This window comes from Drosophila mauritiana, chromosome X, assembly GCF_004382145.1.
Source record: "Drosophila mauritiana strain mau12 chromosome X, ASM438214v1, whole genome shotgun sequence".
Classification (NCBI taxonomy): domain Eukaryota; kingdom Metazoa; phylum Arthropoda; class Insecta; order Diptera; family Drosophilidae; genus Drosophila; species Drosophila mauritiana.
In genome coordinates, this window is record NC_046672.1 from 13255363 (window position 1) to 13272561 (window position 17199).

General features: G+C 39.0%; 2 protein-coding genes across 3 annotated transcripts in view; one reads left to right on the top strand and one right to left on the bottom strand.

The window, feature by feature from the left end:
* LOC117148103 overlaps positions 1 to 17199 on the top strand; it is a 78297-nt gene that overhangs the window by 8847 nt on the left and 52251 nt on the right. The gene's annotated exons all lie outside the window — the stretch shown is intronic.
* LOC117148104 (proline-rich receptor-like protein kinase PERK1) lies at positions 1568 to 2657 on the bottom strand. The gene is made up of 2 exons (XM_033315322.1): positions 2588 to 2657; positions 1568 to 2503 (listed from the first exon to the last, which is right to left on the bottom strand). The coding sequence occupies exons 1-2, from the start codon at positions 2595 to 2597 to the stop codon at positions 1746 to 1748; spliced, it is 768 nt and encodes a 255-aa protein (XP_033171213.1). The 5' UTR covers positions 2598 to 2657; the 3' UTR covers positions 1568 to 1745.

Here is a 17199-nt window from a genome sequence, read left to right on the forward strand (position 1 = left end):
CGAATGCCCCAGTGAAATATGATAAAAGTCAGACGCGACGCCACGTGGTCCTCTGCTGCGGCGCTTTGCGTTTTGATTTGTGTTGCTGACCCAAAAGAAAAAAAAAAATAATAATATTATTATTATACGTACAAAGGAGCAAGAATGTAATACATAAAAACACCAAGCGCAGCGGCGAAAAAATGCAGTTTTTAAGTGCCCTGGTTATATTTCTTGAACCTTAAACATATTTTCCCTTGAGCATGTCCATATAAAGGAAATAGTTTGTTTCATGGTTATGCAGTAAATGGGTTCATTACTTTTCATTTAAAGATAAAACATTCTCTCCTAAGAATACAATGAACTTAAGCACTTTTATAGTTATTATTTTTAGTATTTTTCTACGTCTTTGAAGGTCTGTGGGTGAAAAACCTGCAGATAGCAGCAAAAAAGCAAAAGGGATATTAAAAAGCAAAATCATTGTCAGGGTAAAAACACGTGGAACATTACATACGAACGCTGGAAAGACAAAGGGCTCTTGTGAGATGTTTAACTACTTGCCACACTGGCACGCCTTTACATATAACGCATTTGTTCACACTAATTATATGAACTGCAATGGCAGGACTCGCGAGCCTGATTGCAATATGTTTTTTTTTTGCAGTGAGTCTTTATTGTATGTGAGATTCAAGTAGAGTTAAAGTTCTTTAGAATCGTTCGCAGCATATTTTCGTAAGCCATACATTTATGAAGACATTTGCGCAATTCTCATTCACGGAAATACGAGACATACATCAGCGTATATCAATCTGAAGGAAAAGCTACAACAAGCCATGAATAACCATCAAGGACTATTTCTCCCTGGCTGATTTAGTGACTTGGGGAGATTTCCGCGAGATTTTCCGGGCCCACTTGGGAACCGCCAACGTAAAATATCAAGGATGCTTATCGACAAATAAATTCTTTGCCCTGTCAAATGCCCTGCACCATCACCAGCACCAGCATCAGGACCGCGGTCCACAGGCCACAGTTCACAGTCCAAGTGGGTGGCACAGGCTCGGCGGTGGTATGTGGCAGGATATAATAAATAGCCTGACATAGTAATGCCACACAGACACTAACTCACAAATGTCGCACTGTTATTGCTGTTGTTGTTGGCCCTTCCAGTCCTCGACCGAAAAGTTGACGCCTATAAAACGGATATGGATGTGCACCAAGCTGTGGCATACTTTTCTGGCCCCTCCCACCCGAGTGGCACTACCACCATCCTCTTCCACTTCCACTCCCACTCGATGTCGCTCCAAAAGTGTTGACAAATTTATGAGCTTGTTTTGCTTTTTCGCAATTTTTGTTCGGCTGATTGAAAGTTTTCTTTATTTTGCCTCCGGGCAAATTGATGACAATTGGAGAGCGGGCCAGACAGCTTAATCGTTCGTGTTCTATATTTAGCTATATATTAATAAAGGCTCTGATTGATTTCGAAAGTAAATCAAAGGGCCGACAGCTGCATAGTTCAAATTGATCGAAGTAACTCTGTGCTGGCAATATTCGGTCACACTCTTTTGCACAAACTAATGTTCAACTCAAATATGAATGCTCACTCTTATTTATTGTATAATCGGTGAAATATTTTCTTTATTGCTTTGGAATAGTTTACAATTAATTCACACTTGCTTTGCTTCTATGTTCTTTGAAATAGTGAAAAAAAAATTCTGAAATGCCAATTTGCTTTGCTTGTGCACATGGCCACATTGGCAGCAGCAACCTCAGTTGCGCCTGGCGTCACAGTTGTTGACGGTACTGGCCAGTCGGCAGGCCTTCAGCTCGCGATCGAACCAGTAGCCGTTGGGGCAGTTCTGGCGCTTCGACCTCTGACGGTTGCACACGTAGTAGCGGCGACAGTGACGCACGTCGGCGAGGAAGGTTCCGTCCTCCTGGCCACGGCAATCGTGGCGCGAGATCAGCACCTGGGCAATAGCTACTGGATCCGCGATGATTCCAGCATTATCGTTGTTACCTGCCTCACCGTTGTTGCTCTTGGTGGTGGTGCACGGTGGGGTGCAGGTAGAAGTGGTGGTGCACGGTGGGGTGCAGGGAGGAGTGGTGGTGCACGGAGGTGGTGTTCTGGTGCACGGCGGTGGTGTTCTGGTGCACGGAGGTGGTGTCCTGGTGCATGGAGGTGGGGTGCATGTTGTTGTTCTGCACGGAGGTGGTGGTGGGCATGTTGTTGTGATGCACGGAGGTGGTGGTGGGCATGTTGTTGTGATGCACGGAGGTGGTGGTGGGCATGTTGTTGTGGTGCACGGTGGTGGATCTGGTGGTGGACATGTTGTTGTTGTACACGGTGGAGGTTCTGGTGGTGGACATGTTGTTGTGGTGCACGGCGGTGGTGGTGGGCATGTTGTTGTTGTGCACGGATCCGGGGGAGGAGTACACGGTGGCTCTTCGGCCCTGGGCGGATGTGCCAGAGCCTCACGACCGCCGGCGATAGCCGCCAAAACTAATCCAATCAGCAGCAAGTGGTCTAGGATAAAGCACAAAAAAAAAAAAAATAAGAAAAACTCCTTGAGTTTTTTTTTATGGAGGATCTTGGATCGGAGCTACCCACAAACTCTCATGTTGCGTTCGATAATGCCTCTGCAGTTTCAACTTCTCTGCTGGTTAGCGAATGATGTTAGCTGCACTCGGGGCTCTTTTTATATCGCCCAGTTGCAGATTTTATCTTGCTGGGGAACAGGGAAAGCACTTGAGATCTGTTGAGTGGTACATGGTCCATGATCCCCGAGGTTCTCGGCACTCTGCTAATTAACCAAAATAGCTCTGGTTGTGGTTTTAGGGTTCCGTGCTTAGTTAATGTAAGCAAAATGTTTTGTCGTTTGTTTTTTACTTCGCAGTTGTCTTATTTTTTGCTGTAATATATTACGTATTCTTTGAGGGGAAAACAATCATGCTTAATGTTCGTTTTCAAATATATTGTTACATATGTAATATTTTGGATTTAATAACGGTTTTGGAAAGAGTTTTCCCACAGTGATCTCCATTCGAACATTGATGGCATTGACATTTGGCCCGGTTCGTTTGGCCATTCCGTACGCAATCTGTAAAATAGTTGAAATTGCCTGTTAACTGATTTCACTGGCCCGGCCCCCATTTGCTTTCTCTTCCCTTTTTTTTTTTTGGCAATTGCTTCTTGACTCCGGGCCAGTGCAAACAAGAGATTTCGGTTTATGGCCCCGGACCGGAAGTGTTAGGCCCAGCGGCCAAGCGGCCAAGCGGCCAAGTGGCCATGTGGCCAAGAGCGGATGAGTGGACAAGTGTTGGCCATTTGGCAGTCGATAAAAATGGCAAAGAGCCTAAGGGGGCATCTGTGTGTGTGTGTGTGTGTGTGGGTATGCGTAATAATTTCGCCATGAAAACCTCCGCATCGCCACTTCCGCCCCTCGGAAAGTCAACCTTTCCTGCAGCGCGGTTGTGAAAACAAAAACAAAAAGAACCACCATATCCCCGTGTATTCCGCATGTCCTGGACAGCTGGTGGGGGAGGGGAGCGTTGAAAAGCGCTGGACAGTTGGCAAAAGTTTTGTAATTAAATATGGTTGTTGCAGTTAAGATTTATGAGCGATTTTTATACCAATCACCCAGTGATAGAGAAGTTTACTGGGCCAAACGAACAGCGATTCAGTTCAAACGAATTCAAATGAATCAGCTATTTTGATGACGGATATATGTATCTATATAAATTCTAATTATTTGCATTAAAAATATGTTATTTCTCAAATATATTCACAATTGAATCAAAGCATGGCAAAATTGCATATCATGATTCAATTCTGGCCAACACTCAGCTCCATCACGCGATATCCTCGATTCCACCAACCAATCGTGCCCTTTGAACCCTTGCACTGCGATCGTAAATAATTATTTATTTAAAGTGTAGAATATTTCCAAACGGCATAAGCAAACAGAATCAATTGTTGTCGCATGGCGAATATTTATGCACGCATTTATATTCCGACATCTGTTGGATTTCGTAGGTGCCCTTTTCAGACTCCTTTTTTGTTTTACAATTTTTGAGTTGGGTATTGTTGAAGTTGCGAAATGATGTTCGTTGGATTTTAATTTATATTCAAAGTGTGGAGTGCTTTACAGCCCGCCTAAGCCCGAAAACTTTCAATCGTTATGCTTCAATTGGATTGAGTTTAATTCACTTTGTTTCATTCACTTAGCACTCGTAAAGCTACACCCTCGCCAACAAACACGACTTGGCCATTTGCCGGGCAAAATTACTCATACGCAGCGTGTGATGTGAATATTAAAAAGCAGCCAAGTTTATGATAAATCCGCCTTTCTTCATCTGCCAGTGTGCTAAAGTGTTTATGTACGCTTTTATATATTTATCTATATATATATATATACATGCACATATATCTAAATATGAAGTATATGCGAATAGTTGGCGAAAAAATCTCAGATTATGAATGAACTTTGGCCAGTTGGTTTAGGCGGAGATATGCACAAAATAGTTGAGTTTCTTCTAGATTATGAATGAATCACTTTGCGGCTAAAAAGTTCGCTGTGATTTAGGCGATAGTCGAGCAAACTTTCCAGACGAGAAAGTGGCCCAAAACTTTAAGGAGTTTAATCATTACCAGGGTCTTCAGATTATTCCACTCTTTTGGTCGCCCATAAACTTCAGATTGGTTTTGAAGCATCTATAATAATTATACATTCACTTAAAAGCTGCTGGAGCAGAAGTAAAAGTTTCCCTGCGTTCTTTCCTATTAAAAACTCTCAGGACTCTTTTTTCTCACAAAAAGCGGCAAGTTCTCGATAAGTTAAGTAAAATGTACAAAATAAAGCGGATGGCATTGGCTCAAAAAGTTTTACCATTGTATCGCTTTTTATAATCCATTAGCCCCGAAAAGAGTGCATTTTCGGTCTCTGCTACTGCACATCTTATCGAGTTACGTTGCAAATTGAATTAAAAATATATATTTTAAATATTATCGTGCACTTTTCCGGCAGCTCCCACACACACGACAACCCAATTATTTAGCCTGCTGCTAAAAGTGGCAGCCTCACCTCGGCCTTTTGTCAGGTTTTCGAGTGGGACTTTCCAACTTATCTCTGACCATCTCAATGAATTAGTCGAGCAACATAAATTAAGCACTTAGCTGTTGTAAAGTTTTTCCTTAAGCGGAGGCAGCTTCCTCCGTAAAAGATGACCTCGCCCAACAGAAGACAAACAGAGACACGGCTCAATGGAAATGCCCTTCTTTCTTCTCACACTCACACACTCTTACCCAACCACCAGACCGAGATGAAGAATGGGAAATTAAATTAAGCACACACACACATGGCTGTTTGTCCAAGGAAGGATTGGATTTAAGGACTGTTTGTGCAAGGACATTGTATCAACAATTTCCAGGGCTCGAGACTCTGTGCTACGGGGCATTGTAAAACTCATTAGTGAAGTGACCGGAAATCTTATGAAATCTACAAAAAAGTAAGAATAAAAGTAACAACGAAACCGAATAAAATACAAGCTAAAAGTCTTCCGATCACTCTGGGAAAAAGAAAAGTAAAATGTATTCTTACATACATAGCACAGATATAGTAACGATCATTTTAGATATCAGTAAGCAAAGCTAAATTTAGCGAAAACCTAATCATATATCGAAATTATTTTATTATTCTATTTCATATTCAATGAAATTTTGTGGAATTTTTTTTTTTTTGTGTAATCATGCTAAGTTGAAAAGTGTTTTAGGAACAGTTCAAGCTATGTTTTTCTCTCCGTGTGGACGAGGACTCTTCAGGGTGGTCGAGTGGGTGGTGGCCTGTGACAGGTTGGAGCAGTCATGCATGTACTTCAATTTTTCAGCAGAAATGAGTGCACATTTGACAAAACACACACTCGCTCACACCTTTCGGTGAGCCCAGGAGCCAGGAGGCGAATCCCTGCAGGACATATGTCCTGTTCCCAGTTCCCAGTCCCTTGTTCCGTTTCCCCTGTCTCCTGTCCCCCGTCCCCATATCCACTTTACATGCTTTTTTATCAGCTGCCGCTCGGAGCGGGCCAAACTCCAGGCACGAAAATATATGAAAACTTTGCACAAATATGTCCTGTCTATCCCGCACGTGTGTGTGTGTGTGTGTGTGTGTGCGTGCCGCTGCCAGTGTATGGGTGTGTCTATGGTAGCCTAATTCCAGCTCATATTTTATAACAGCAGCAGAATCACTGCATCGGACTACACGGTTTTCTGCCAAGACAGCAAAATAAACCAACAGACAGCGGTACAGAAAAAATAAAACTATGAAAGCAGCAAAAAAAAAAAATGGTAGAGATCCGAAAAAAACTTGTAAACAAGACAGACCTGGACAGGGAACAAACTGTGTGGGAACTACGTGAGCCACGGGCATGGGTTAAAATCGGAGGATGAATGAGCCGAATGAGCTGTAGTGGGTTAAGAACATTTACAAAATGAATGAATGACGATTTAACTTAAGTAATAGGCATACACGTGTTGCACAAATCAGTAAATATCAATGGCTAAACTAACAACAAAGACCTTTAAACAGTGATTTTCAAAAAGAAAATAACAATGGCAGAGTAGAAAGAAATAAAATGAAACATTTATTTAATAATCCGCTTTGGATTTAATCATATTGAAATATTAACAGGCTACGAAATTTTCATTTAAATCGTATGAAAATTTAATTTTGTTTTATTTGGCCCAACAATTTGTTTTAAATCTATTATGCAAATCAAGGTTTTTTTCTACTAAGCTATAACAATTAGTTGACAAAACGCCGATACAAGTGCACTGAAAAAATGCAGTAGCTTGAAGTTGTAATTATTAAATAGCAGCTCGTTCAACTACTGGTAATAATTCTGAAAAAGAGAAAAAAAAAACACTTTTGAGCTTACGTTCTAAAAATACTCTTTTATTGTACTTCATTTTGTTTTCATACGCAATTTTTCTATGCTATTATTATTTATTATTGGCAACAAAGAGTTCGACCAAAGTTTCGCTGAAAATTGCCATGAAAACAAACGCAACAATAGCAATAAAAAGCATAAAGAAAATATTATATTTCCTATACATACATAAAGGTATGTACAATTTCCACACATACATAAATACATATTCAAGCACACTTTTGCATGGCAAAAGTTTGAAGAACTTTTCTTCCAGGCCGGCCATTCCCACTTCCAACATTGCCGCCCACCTGCAGCCGCTGCCCCGGCCACGCCCCTTTTTCCCACCATCAAGCCTTGCAAATTGTTGAATAATTGCAGTTGTTCCTTTGCCTCAATTGTTGTTGCTGCTGTCGTGTGGCAGCTTTTCCATTTTTCCACGTCGGCATCGCGATTTTGCATGCAAATTTCGCAACATTTTAAAAGTGCTGAAGTCGTGTCACGAATCTATTTACCTATTTACTTCATGTGCTGATTCATTTCGTTACAAATAAAACTGGCCCTCGGGATAATTAATGTGACCGTTTATAAATTATTTATTTATTTCTATATGTTGTGTAAAACTGTTTCATTCATTATTATATTATATCAATGTGATACATACGCTGCTATAGTTGTTCTAACATTGCACAATGCAAACATCGTTAGTGTAATGAATACCGTGTAACGATAACGCTTTATCGTAACCAATGTGACCATGTTTGCAAACGAAGCAAGCATTTAATAGATAAGATAATATGCACTTGAACTTGTGTTTTATTGTACGACAAAATATTTCTTTATTATCGTGAGTGAGTTGAACTTTCAGCCGATCACGCGAACAACTCAACCTTGAAGTTGTGTTTCGCATTTGTTTCCGTTCTTATTTTTATTTATATACCTATTGTTGTGTGTGCGCTCCTACTTTATTTTATTTCATTTTATGTTATTTGATTCTGTTGCCTTTGCTTTGGCTTGGCTCAATTTTATTTATTCGTGTTGCACGTTTTGTTTGAAATTTGTTTTCGGGCTTTACTTATTTCTTCAAATGTTGCAATCGCAACAACAAAGCGCTCGAATGAAGTGTGTGATGTGGGTGGCTTTTGGGCTGGATTTGGGTGGATTGGGGTGGCTTTGGGGTGCTTTAGGGACTTTGTGAGTCCAAGGCGAACAATTAAACTTTTTCGGGCGCTCGGACAGAAATGGGGATTCAACTTAAGCGGACTGGATTGGCGGTACTTGCAACGATTTGCTGCACTTTCGCACACTCCCAAAAAAGGAAGAAGTACACACAAACACTCACATGTCGGCAAGTTTTGGGGAAAACCCAAAACAAATTTGGAGTCCATTCAGTTTTTATCTGTTGGCTTCTTTGTACCAAGTTTATCTACATCTCGTCCCGCCGCATTTGCCATTTTTTATGGCGCCCAAATTGAATTGTTAAGCGTGTGGGCGTGGCGCGTGGGCGTTTTGAGTATCTGTTTTTCTTAGTTTTATTTTATTTTATTTTTCCCCTCTTCAGATAATATTATTCGAAAAAGTTTTGTGCGTGACTAAGCGCTGAAAATGTTGTCCTGAGCACTTCTCGCTCTGTAAGTTTTTTTTTTTGGCTTTGTTTACGTATTTTTTTTTTTTTGACTAGTTTGAAGAGTTTGGTTTGGCCGAAGTTTTCGTTGCTGCTTAATATGTTGTTGGTTTTATTTGATATATGTTTTCTTGGATGTGTACAAATTTATGGGAGTTAAAAAGTGTTGAACAACTGTGCAAACAGCCAAACATCTGTAGTGTTTAAAGCCATAAACATGTGGTAATTAAATTTGATTAATATTGCATCATTAACTTGAATGTTTCGGTCTTTCCTTCCTTGAATATGGACCATTATAAATAGCTTATAAATAAAACATTACGTGGCACACACTTTTGCTAAAATCATCATTTCTATATAAAGCCAAAACAGAGTTCAGCCGGTTCAAAGTAATCAAATTGTTTGCAATTCGTTGTATTAAATATATTGAAATTTACATTTGTCTCAAGTACACAACTCAATTCGAGTCAATGATTTTGTGAGTTATTCATCAGACTCATTCAATTGAAGTGGCTCCATGAAGAGAGCTAAAAACTAGGCTTGGACCAATTTTTCGATGGCGATGTCCGGACGGTAAGAACTCCATGTGATAAGTGTGCAAACAAATTGAGAAATGCAACAAAAATGGCAACAATTAGAAGGACTAAGAGGCTGGTCGTCCGGCAGGAACAACAACAGGATAAGCAACACCAACAAGGACATTAAAATGAATGGCTGGCCGAGGACCCAAGTAGAAGCTAAATACATTGTCCTGCCAGCCAGACAAGCGGACAGGCTTATAAGGGAGCGAATGAGGTAGGGAAACGGACAATGGGCCAAAAGTGCTGAATATGCCTTACAGGTCATCAGGTGAGCCGGCCATCGCTTAGCCTCCTTTTTCTTCATTGCTCCAGAACACTGCAAAAAACTATGGGTTAGGAATTCGTCTTGCACTCAGTTAATACCGATTAATTGTTACTGGTGCTCCCATGATTTAATTGACAGCCATACTTACATGTTGCATTGATGATTGCCATCCGATAGAATTCCCCAAATGAACCAAGCACTTTTGGCGATCCAAAGTTGTGCTCACTGTTCATTCTTCTCGTTTACTGGCTCATTTCAGTTCATCAACCCACTTAAGGGGCTGAAAAGAGTGGGGCGGGGAGGGGAAAGTGCGGTGGAGACAGGGCGGGAGAAAGGCGGAGAAAGTTGGGCCTGCAGCTGTGGAACATTGATGTATATCCTCACTCTGGCTAATTGAATGAATACCTGCTCTACACCGCTCGCTTTGCCTCTATCGCAAAATTCAGTTAGCACCTGGAAAATTTGATTAGCCTAGGTGTGTGGCTGTGTGTGTGTGGGTGTGTGTGGGTGTGTCTGGGATAATAATTCGTAAATGTGGCATGAAAAATTGTTGCTTGTTACTCGCAACGCCATATTCATTTATGCATTTATAATTGCCCAGACAAACGGTTTATCAACCAGCTAGTGTGTATATACAGATGCCATACCTCGGCATTCCCTCCATAAACTGACCGCACATTTCAATATATTTGAAAATTCATTGGATTTCCCGGCCGCCGTTCGTGGGAATTATATTCTGTGTGTAGTTATTAATTTTTAATGCCCGCCGAGCGGATGTTAAAATTGTTTTGGCCAATGGATTGCAATCGGAGTATATAGAGAGAGGTAGATTGCTGGCAAATGCGCTACCCTCAAATCCGAACATTTGCTCGCTCATAACTCGACCAAAACTGCATCAATTTAATGGGTTTAACTTTGCCGGTATCTGTTTGATTAGCAAATTGTTTCTGAATTTGAAGATTATCACAGTTCGTTGGGGTACAAATTTTGATGGTGCTTTTGCCAAAGCGCTATTATATGACGTGCGCATCATTTGAGTTAATAAATATATAAATGTAATGTCCTAGATTATTAAAAGCATTGTTAAATGTTGATGGATTTGATATTCAATACCAATTTTTGTAACCTTTTTATTGTTAACAATTTCATTTTCTAGACCGCTAATTTAACTGAATTATATAGCATTCAATTTGTGCTCAAATGGGTTTTTTAAGTGGTCAGAGTCATGCCCGTTGGCCCTTAATGAACCAATTATGCATTCCTTAGTTAACCATTTCGAAAGTTGGCCCAGAACGACCGACAAGTGACACAGAGAATGGAAGAAAACGCATTTGAATGTGTTTTGTCATTTGGCGGAATTTATGATGGTCTCTTGGCCAAAACGCTAAGTGTGTGTGTGTGTGGGTGGGTGTGGGTGGGTGGGTGTTTGTGTCTGCTTGTTCGCAAATCCGATTGTGTGAACAAAAACCGTTCCGTCCGCGAATTACTGTCGGGAGAAATAAAATGCAACATTATTCTTGTGGTCGTTGACTTTGGTTTCGGTTTGCCGCCCCATTTTCCATGCTGTCCATTGGCATTGCGTATACGCCCCATATTACCTAACTCTTCTATGCATGTGTGTGTGTGCGAGTTTTGTCCACTGCTGGCAAATTCCTTTGGACTTTGCGGAGTGGGCTTTTGCATTTTTCTTCTCTCTTTACTTTGCATGGGGTGGCTATAAAATACTCGGGCTTTTATTTATAACGACATCAGAAATTAATCTTGCATTATGTGCGCGCGTGTGGAGTTGTTCGCTCAGCTTATCCTTTTCATGAAGTTTGTTGTCGTCACACACATCACACACCGCCGCACACAGACACGTGCTAACACTCACTAACGCACCTGTTTTGCTTACATATGCGAAAGGGCGACAAAAGTGTCAGTGGTGATATGCTACAATGTACAAGACACAAGCGAACGTCATAAAGTTTAAAATTTTATGAGATGCACTTAAGCTACCTCTTTCTTAAAAATACCACTCGATTTATTTATATATACTATATTCATAATAAAAATGTGGAATGGAACGGTTCATCAGTAGCTGATGTGTAAAATATTTGTATAAAATCACAGATCAAATCTTCAATCATATAACCCTTTCAAATGAAATGAATTTGTCTGGTGGCTGGCTGGCATCACTTTGCCTTGGATCGTTTGTCAGTCATGTGAGGCACTGTCGCTCCATCTTCATCTCCATCTCCATCTGCAGTTCCAGGTCCCTGTCCATATCCATCCTTGGCTGGTCCTTCGCCTGATCCCTCCACCCTCCGCCCGCCACTCTCATCTCGCTCAGCGTTTTCCACTTGCGTGTTTCCCCGGGTTGTTCATGAAAAATTACAACTCTCAGCATCAGTCGTAACGTGCGATAAATTCCAAAAGGACACACACCCATCTACATATGTAGCACGATATGGCGATATAGCTGTATAGGTACGTTGGTATGGGTGTAGTAGTTCAGGTTGATTTTGAAATTCGTTGCGTGTAGGATAATTCATTGCTTATTATCTTTTTTTGAAGCTGCAATTTTTGGGGCTTATCTTTATTATTACTTTGGATTTTGCTTCCTTGGTTATTTTTTCTGTCGCTTTTTTGGGGTCGAGAATGGGACTGTGGGAGATAGCAAAATGCTTTATTAATTTAGTGTGTGCCAGGCAAGCACGGAAAAAGTACACGGAGAAAAATTGCTAGAAAGTTTGTGGTGGCAAGGATAAACTACATACATTTCCATGCATTTTAGAAACAATTTTATTATTCATTATCTATATATATATATTGTATGCAGTTATAATATTACCACCTATTTTGGTATACTACGCTTTTCTGTATTGGTATTTATATATATTTCATGTGAATTTGTCGTTGTCTGCCTACTTTTCTCCCAGTGTTGTGGGAGAGAAGTGGGACCTGAGCGTGTTAGCCAGACAATCGAGCCTAATGATTTATGAACTAGGCGCGCCGAGCGTGGCCGCAAGTATATAGCTAGGACAGGACCAGGTCCTTTCCTCCTCGGATCCAGCGGGCTCCTTGCCAATTTCGCCATTCCTTTGCCTTGCGCTGCTCTTCGTCCCTTCACCCCTGCTCATCCTGTCGCCCCTTCGCTTTGCGGTCCTGGTTTCTCCTCTGTCCAGGATGATATATGATGCCGGAGTTTAGCGACTGCTTAAATGAATTTTTCACACTGCAACCATTCCATGCTGTTGACTCGGAACAAAAGTCACCCAAAGTGGTTATGAAGATCCCAACGACATGATGAACGAAGCGGGCAAGTAAGAAAAAAAGCAGGGGCTTCATAATAAAGGCTGCAAAAAGCAGTGACAATTATGGGTAATTTTACCATGTTCGAATGATTTTCGAGGCATTCGTGGGAAACGGGAAAAATGCGGAGAACTGGAAAAGTGTCAAAGGGGAAGGCCAGTTGATGTGATAATTATAAGCTTTTCCTTCGACTACCACTACAAGCGACTTGGTAGCAAGGGAAATTTGTAAATTAGTGAAGAGCATTTCAAACTAGCTTTCATTTCAAAAGTTATACGCAGATCAGGACTCCAGACATTTCGTTTTGAAAACTCACATAATGCTGGTTCAATTTGTATTGTTTGCAATAGAAGCTTTAATTATTGAAATAAATAATTTTGAATTCACAGCCACTATATTTTCAAGTTTAGTTCCCTCAATTATTGTTTCGGATATTATTTCGTTTATAACCGTTTCCATTATGGCCATTACTGGACAGTATCCCTTGAGCTTCTGCTGTGTCACCGAGTGCATTTTTCGCTTACAGCCAAAAATTATTGGCAGAACTTCATATTTCAGTCGAGCGGAAAAAGCGAGAGGTAAAAACTTTTGCAAATGTCATGCAGGTGATTGGGGAAAGGGGTTGGTGGTGGTGGTGGTGTGTGCGCAAGTGGGGCGAAATGGATAGTTGAGTGGCCAACAACTCAGCGGACCGCTAGCTCCTCGAAGCGCAATCATTTATTAAAAGGCAGCGAATAAGAAATTGACGGCGGGTGGTAGGTGTGGAAATGGAAAATGTGAGCCAGTTGGCATTGAAGAGGGGCGGAAAATATACCGAACGCGCGAGGTTAAGGGTCCTTTTTCCACCCACGACTGACACTTGGAGCGCAGCCGTTTGACAAGTTTAAACTTGCACTTAGCCGCGCAGCATTGAACATTTTCCGCGAAAGGGTTTTCCCAAAACGGTCGGGTAGAGCGCCAGGATTTTTTGCTCCACATTTCAGTCAAATCAAGTGGCCACTTAGTTTCGGGCGTCGTCATTAGCTTTCAACTTTTGCAAATTGAATTTAAAAACGTTCAACGTGTCCACGAGGGCCGCTCGAACCTACAATTCCCAACACCATAGTCGGTCTCCCCATTCCATCCCTCTCCACTTCCAGAGCTCGCTCTTCACTGGGGAAAAAGCTTACCAACTGTCTTGTTTTGAAAAGAGAAACTTGCATTTCTCCAAAGATAATAATAGGTACAATTATAGCTATTTTATTTGAAGTCTAAAATGGCACTTCTTGTTGCTCTGTGATAATTTTTAGTCAAGTTATAGCCAACTTGAAAATTGATTTTTTTGCCAAAAATATTTTCCCAGATTTTTTGTTAAAAAAATATTTGGTATTTTGATCAAAACATTCGAAATAATTACCCAAATATGGAATGTCATACCTCGTTGAGTTTGTTTCTTAAATCCCAATCGAATTGCATTCAAGTTTTGGAATTCTAGGATGTTTCAATTTTTTGCAAATTTTGATGATGGTACCCCTTACAAAAAATGCGAAAATTTGGCCAAAAATCAATTGTACAAAATCAGTTTAAAAGTGAAAGGGGTTGTTAGTATTGGTTGTAGGGAGTACAAAATGGTACTCCTTTTTGCTCTGTGACCATTTTTAGTCAAGTTATAGCCAAAAAAGCCAATTTGAAATTTCATTTTTTTGCCAAAAATATTTTCCTAGATTTTTTGTGAAAAAAATATTTGGTATTTTGATCAAAACATTCGAAATAATTACCCAAATATGGAATGTCATACCTCGTTGAGTTTGTTTCTTAAATCCCAATCGAATTGCATTCAAGTTTTGGAATTCTAGGATGTTTCAATTTTTTGCAAATTTTGATGATGGTACCCCTTACAAAAAATGCGAAAATTTGGCCAAAAATCAATTGTACAAAATCAGTTTAAAAGTGAAAGGGGTTGTTAGTATTGGTTGTAGGGAGTACAAAATGGTACTCCTTTTTGCTCTGTGACCATTTTTAGTCAAGTTATAGCCAAAAAAGCCAATTTGAAATTTCATTTTTTTGCCAAAAATATTTTCCTAGATTTTTTGTGAAAAAAATATTTGGTATTTTGATCAAAACATTCGAAATAATTACCCAAATATGGAATGTCACACCTCGTTGAGTTTGTTTCTTAAATCCCAATCGAATTGCATTCAAGTTTTGGAATTCTAGGATGTTTCAATTTTTTGCAAATTTTGATGATGGTACCCCTTACAAAAAATGCGAAAATTTGGCCAAAAATTAATTGTACAAAATCAGTTTAAAAGTGAAAGGGGTTGTTAGTATTGGTTGTAGGGAGTACAAAATGGTACTCCTTTTTGCTCTGTGACCATTTTTAGTCAAGTTATAGCCAAAAAAGCCAATTTGAAATTTCATTTTTTTGCCAAAAATATTTTCCTAGATTTTTTGTGAAAAAAATATTTGGTATTTTGATCAAAACATTCGAAATAATTACCCAAATATGGAATGTCATAACTCGTTGAGTTTGTTTCTTAAATCCCAATCGAATTGCATTCAAGTTTTGGAATTCTAGGATGTTTCAATTTTTTGCAAATTTTGATGATGGTACCCCTTACAAAAAATGTGAAAATTTGGACAAAAATTAATTTAACAAAATCAGTTTAAAAGTGAAAGGGGTGGTTAGTATTGGTTGTAGGGAGTACAAAATGGTACTCCTTTTTGCTCTGTGACCATTTTTAGTCAAGTTATAGCCAAAAAAGCCAATTTGAAATTTCATTTTTTTGCCAAAAATATTTTCCCAGATTTTTTGTGAAAAAAATATTTGGTATTTTGATCAAAACATTCGATATAATTACCCAAATATGGAATGTCATACCTCGTTGAGTTTGTTTCTTAAATCCCAATCGAATTGCATTCAAGTTTTGGAATTCTAGGATGTTTCAATTTTTTTCAAATTTTGATGATGGTACCCCTTACAAAAAATGCGAAAATTTGGCCAAAAATCAATTGTACAAAATCAGTTTAAAAGTGAAAGGGGTTGTTAGTATTGGTTGTAGGGAGTACAAAATGGTACTCCTTTTTGCTCTGTGACCATTTTTAGTCAAGTTATAGCCAAAAAAGCCAATTTGAAATTTCATTTTTTTGCCAAAAATATTTTCCTAGATTTTTTGTGAAAAAAATATTTGGTATTTTGATCAAAACATTCGAAATAATTACCCAAATATGGAATGTCATACCTCGTTGAGTTTGTTTCTTAAATCCCAATCGAATTGCATTCAAGTTTTGGAATTCTAGGATGTTTCAATTTTTTGCAAATTTTGATGATGGTACCCCTTACAAAAAATGCGAAAATTTGGCCAAAAATCAATTGTACAAAATCAGTTTAAAAGTGAAAGGGGTTGTTAGTATTGGTTGTAGGGAGTACAAAATGGTACTCCTTTTTGCTCTGTGACCATTTTTAGTCAAGTTATAGCCAAAAAAGCCAATTTGAAATTTCATTTTTTTGCCAAAAATATTTTCCTAGATTTTTTGTGAAAAAAATATTTGGTATTTTGATCAAAACATTCGAAATAATTACCCAAATATGGAATGTCATACCTCGTTGAGTTTGTTTCTTAAATCCCAATCGAATTGCATTCAAGTTTTGGAATTCTAGGATGTTTCAATTTTTTGCAAATTTTGATGATGGTACCCCTTACAAAAAATGTGAAAATTTGGCCAAAAATCAATTGTACAAAATCAGTTTAAAAGTGAAAGGGGTGGTTAGTATTGGTTGTAGGGAGTACAAAATGGTACTCCTGTTTGCTCTGTGACCATTTTTAGTCAAGTTATAGCCAAAAAAGCCAATTTGAAATTTCATTTTTTTGCCAAAAATATTTTCCTAGATTTTTTGTGAAAAAAATATTTGGTATTTTGATCAAAACATTCGAAATAATTACCCAAATATGGAATGTCACACCTCGTTGAGTTTGTTTCTTAAATCCCAATCGAATTGCATTCAAGTTTTGGAATTCTAGGATGTTTCAATTTTTTGCAAATTTTGATGATGGTACCCCTTACAAAAAATGTGAAAATTTGGCCAAAAATTAATTTAACGGAATCAGTTTAAAAGTGAAAGGGGTTGTTAGTATTGGTTGTAAGGAGTACAAAATGGTACTCCTTTTTGCTCTGTGACCATTTTTAGTCAAGTTATAGCCAAAAAAGACAATTTGAAATTTCATTTTTTTGCCAAAAATATTTTCCCAGATTTTTTGTTAAAAAAATATTTGGTATTTTGATCAAAACATTCGAAATAATGTCATACCTCGTTGAGTTTGTTTCTTAAATCCCAATCGAATTGCATTCAAGTTTTGGAATTCTAGGATGTTTCAATTTTTTTCAAATTTTGATGATGGTACCCCTTACAAAAAATGCGAAAATTTGGCCAAAAATCAATTGTACAAAATCAGTTTAAAAGTGAAAGGGGTGGTTAGTATTGGTTGTAGGGAGTACAAAATGGTACTCCTGTTTGCTCTGTGACCATTTTTAGTCAAGTTATAGCCAAAAAAGCC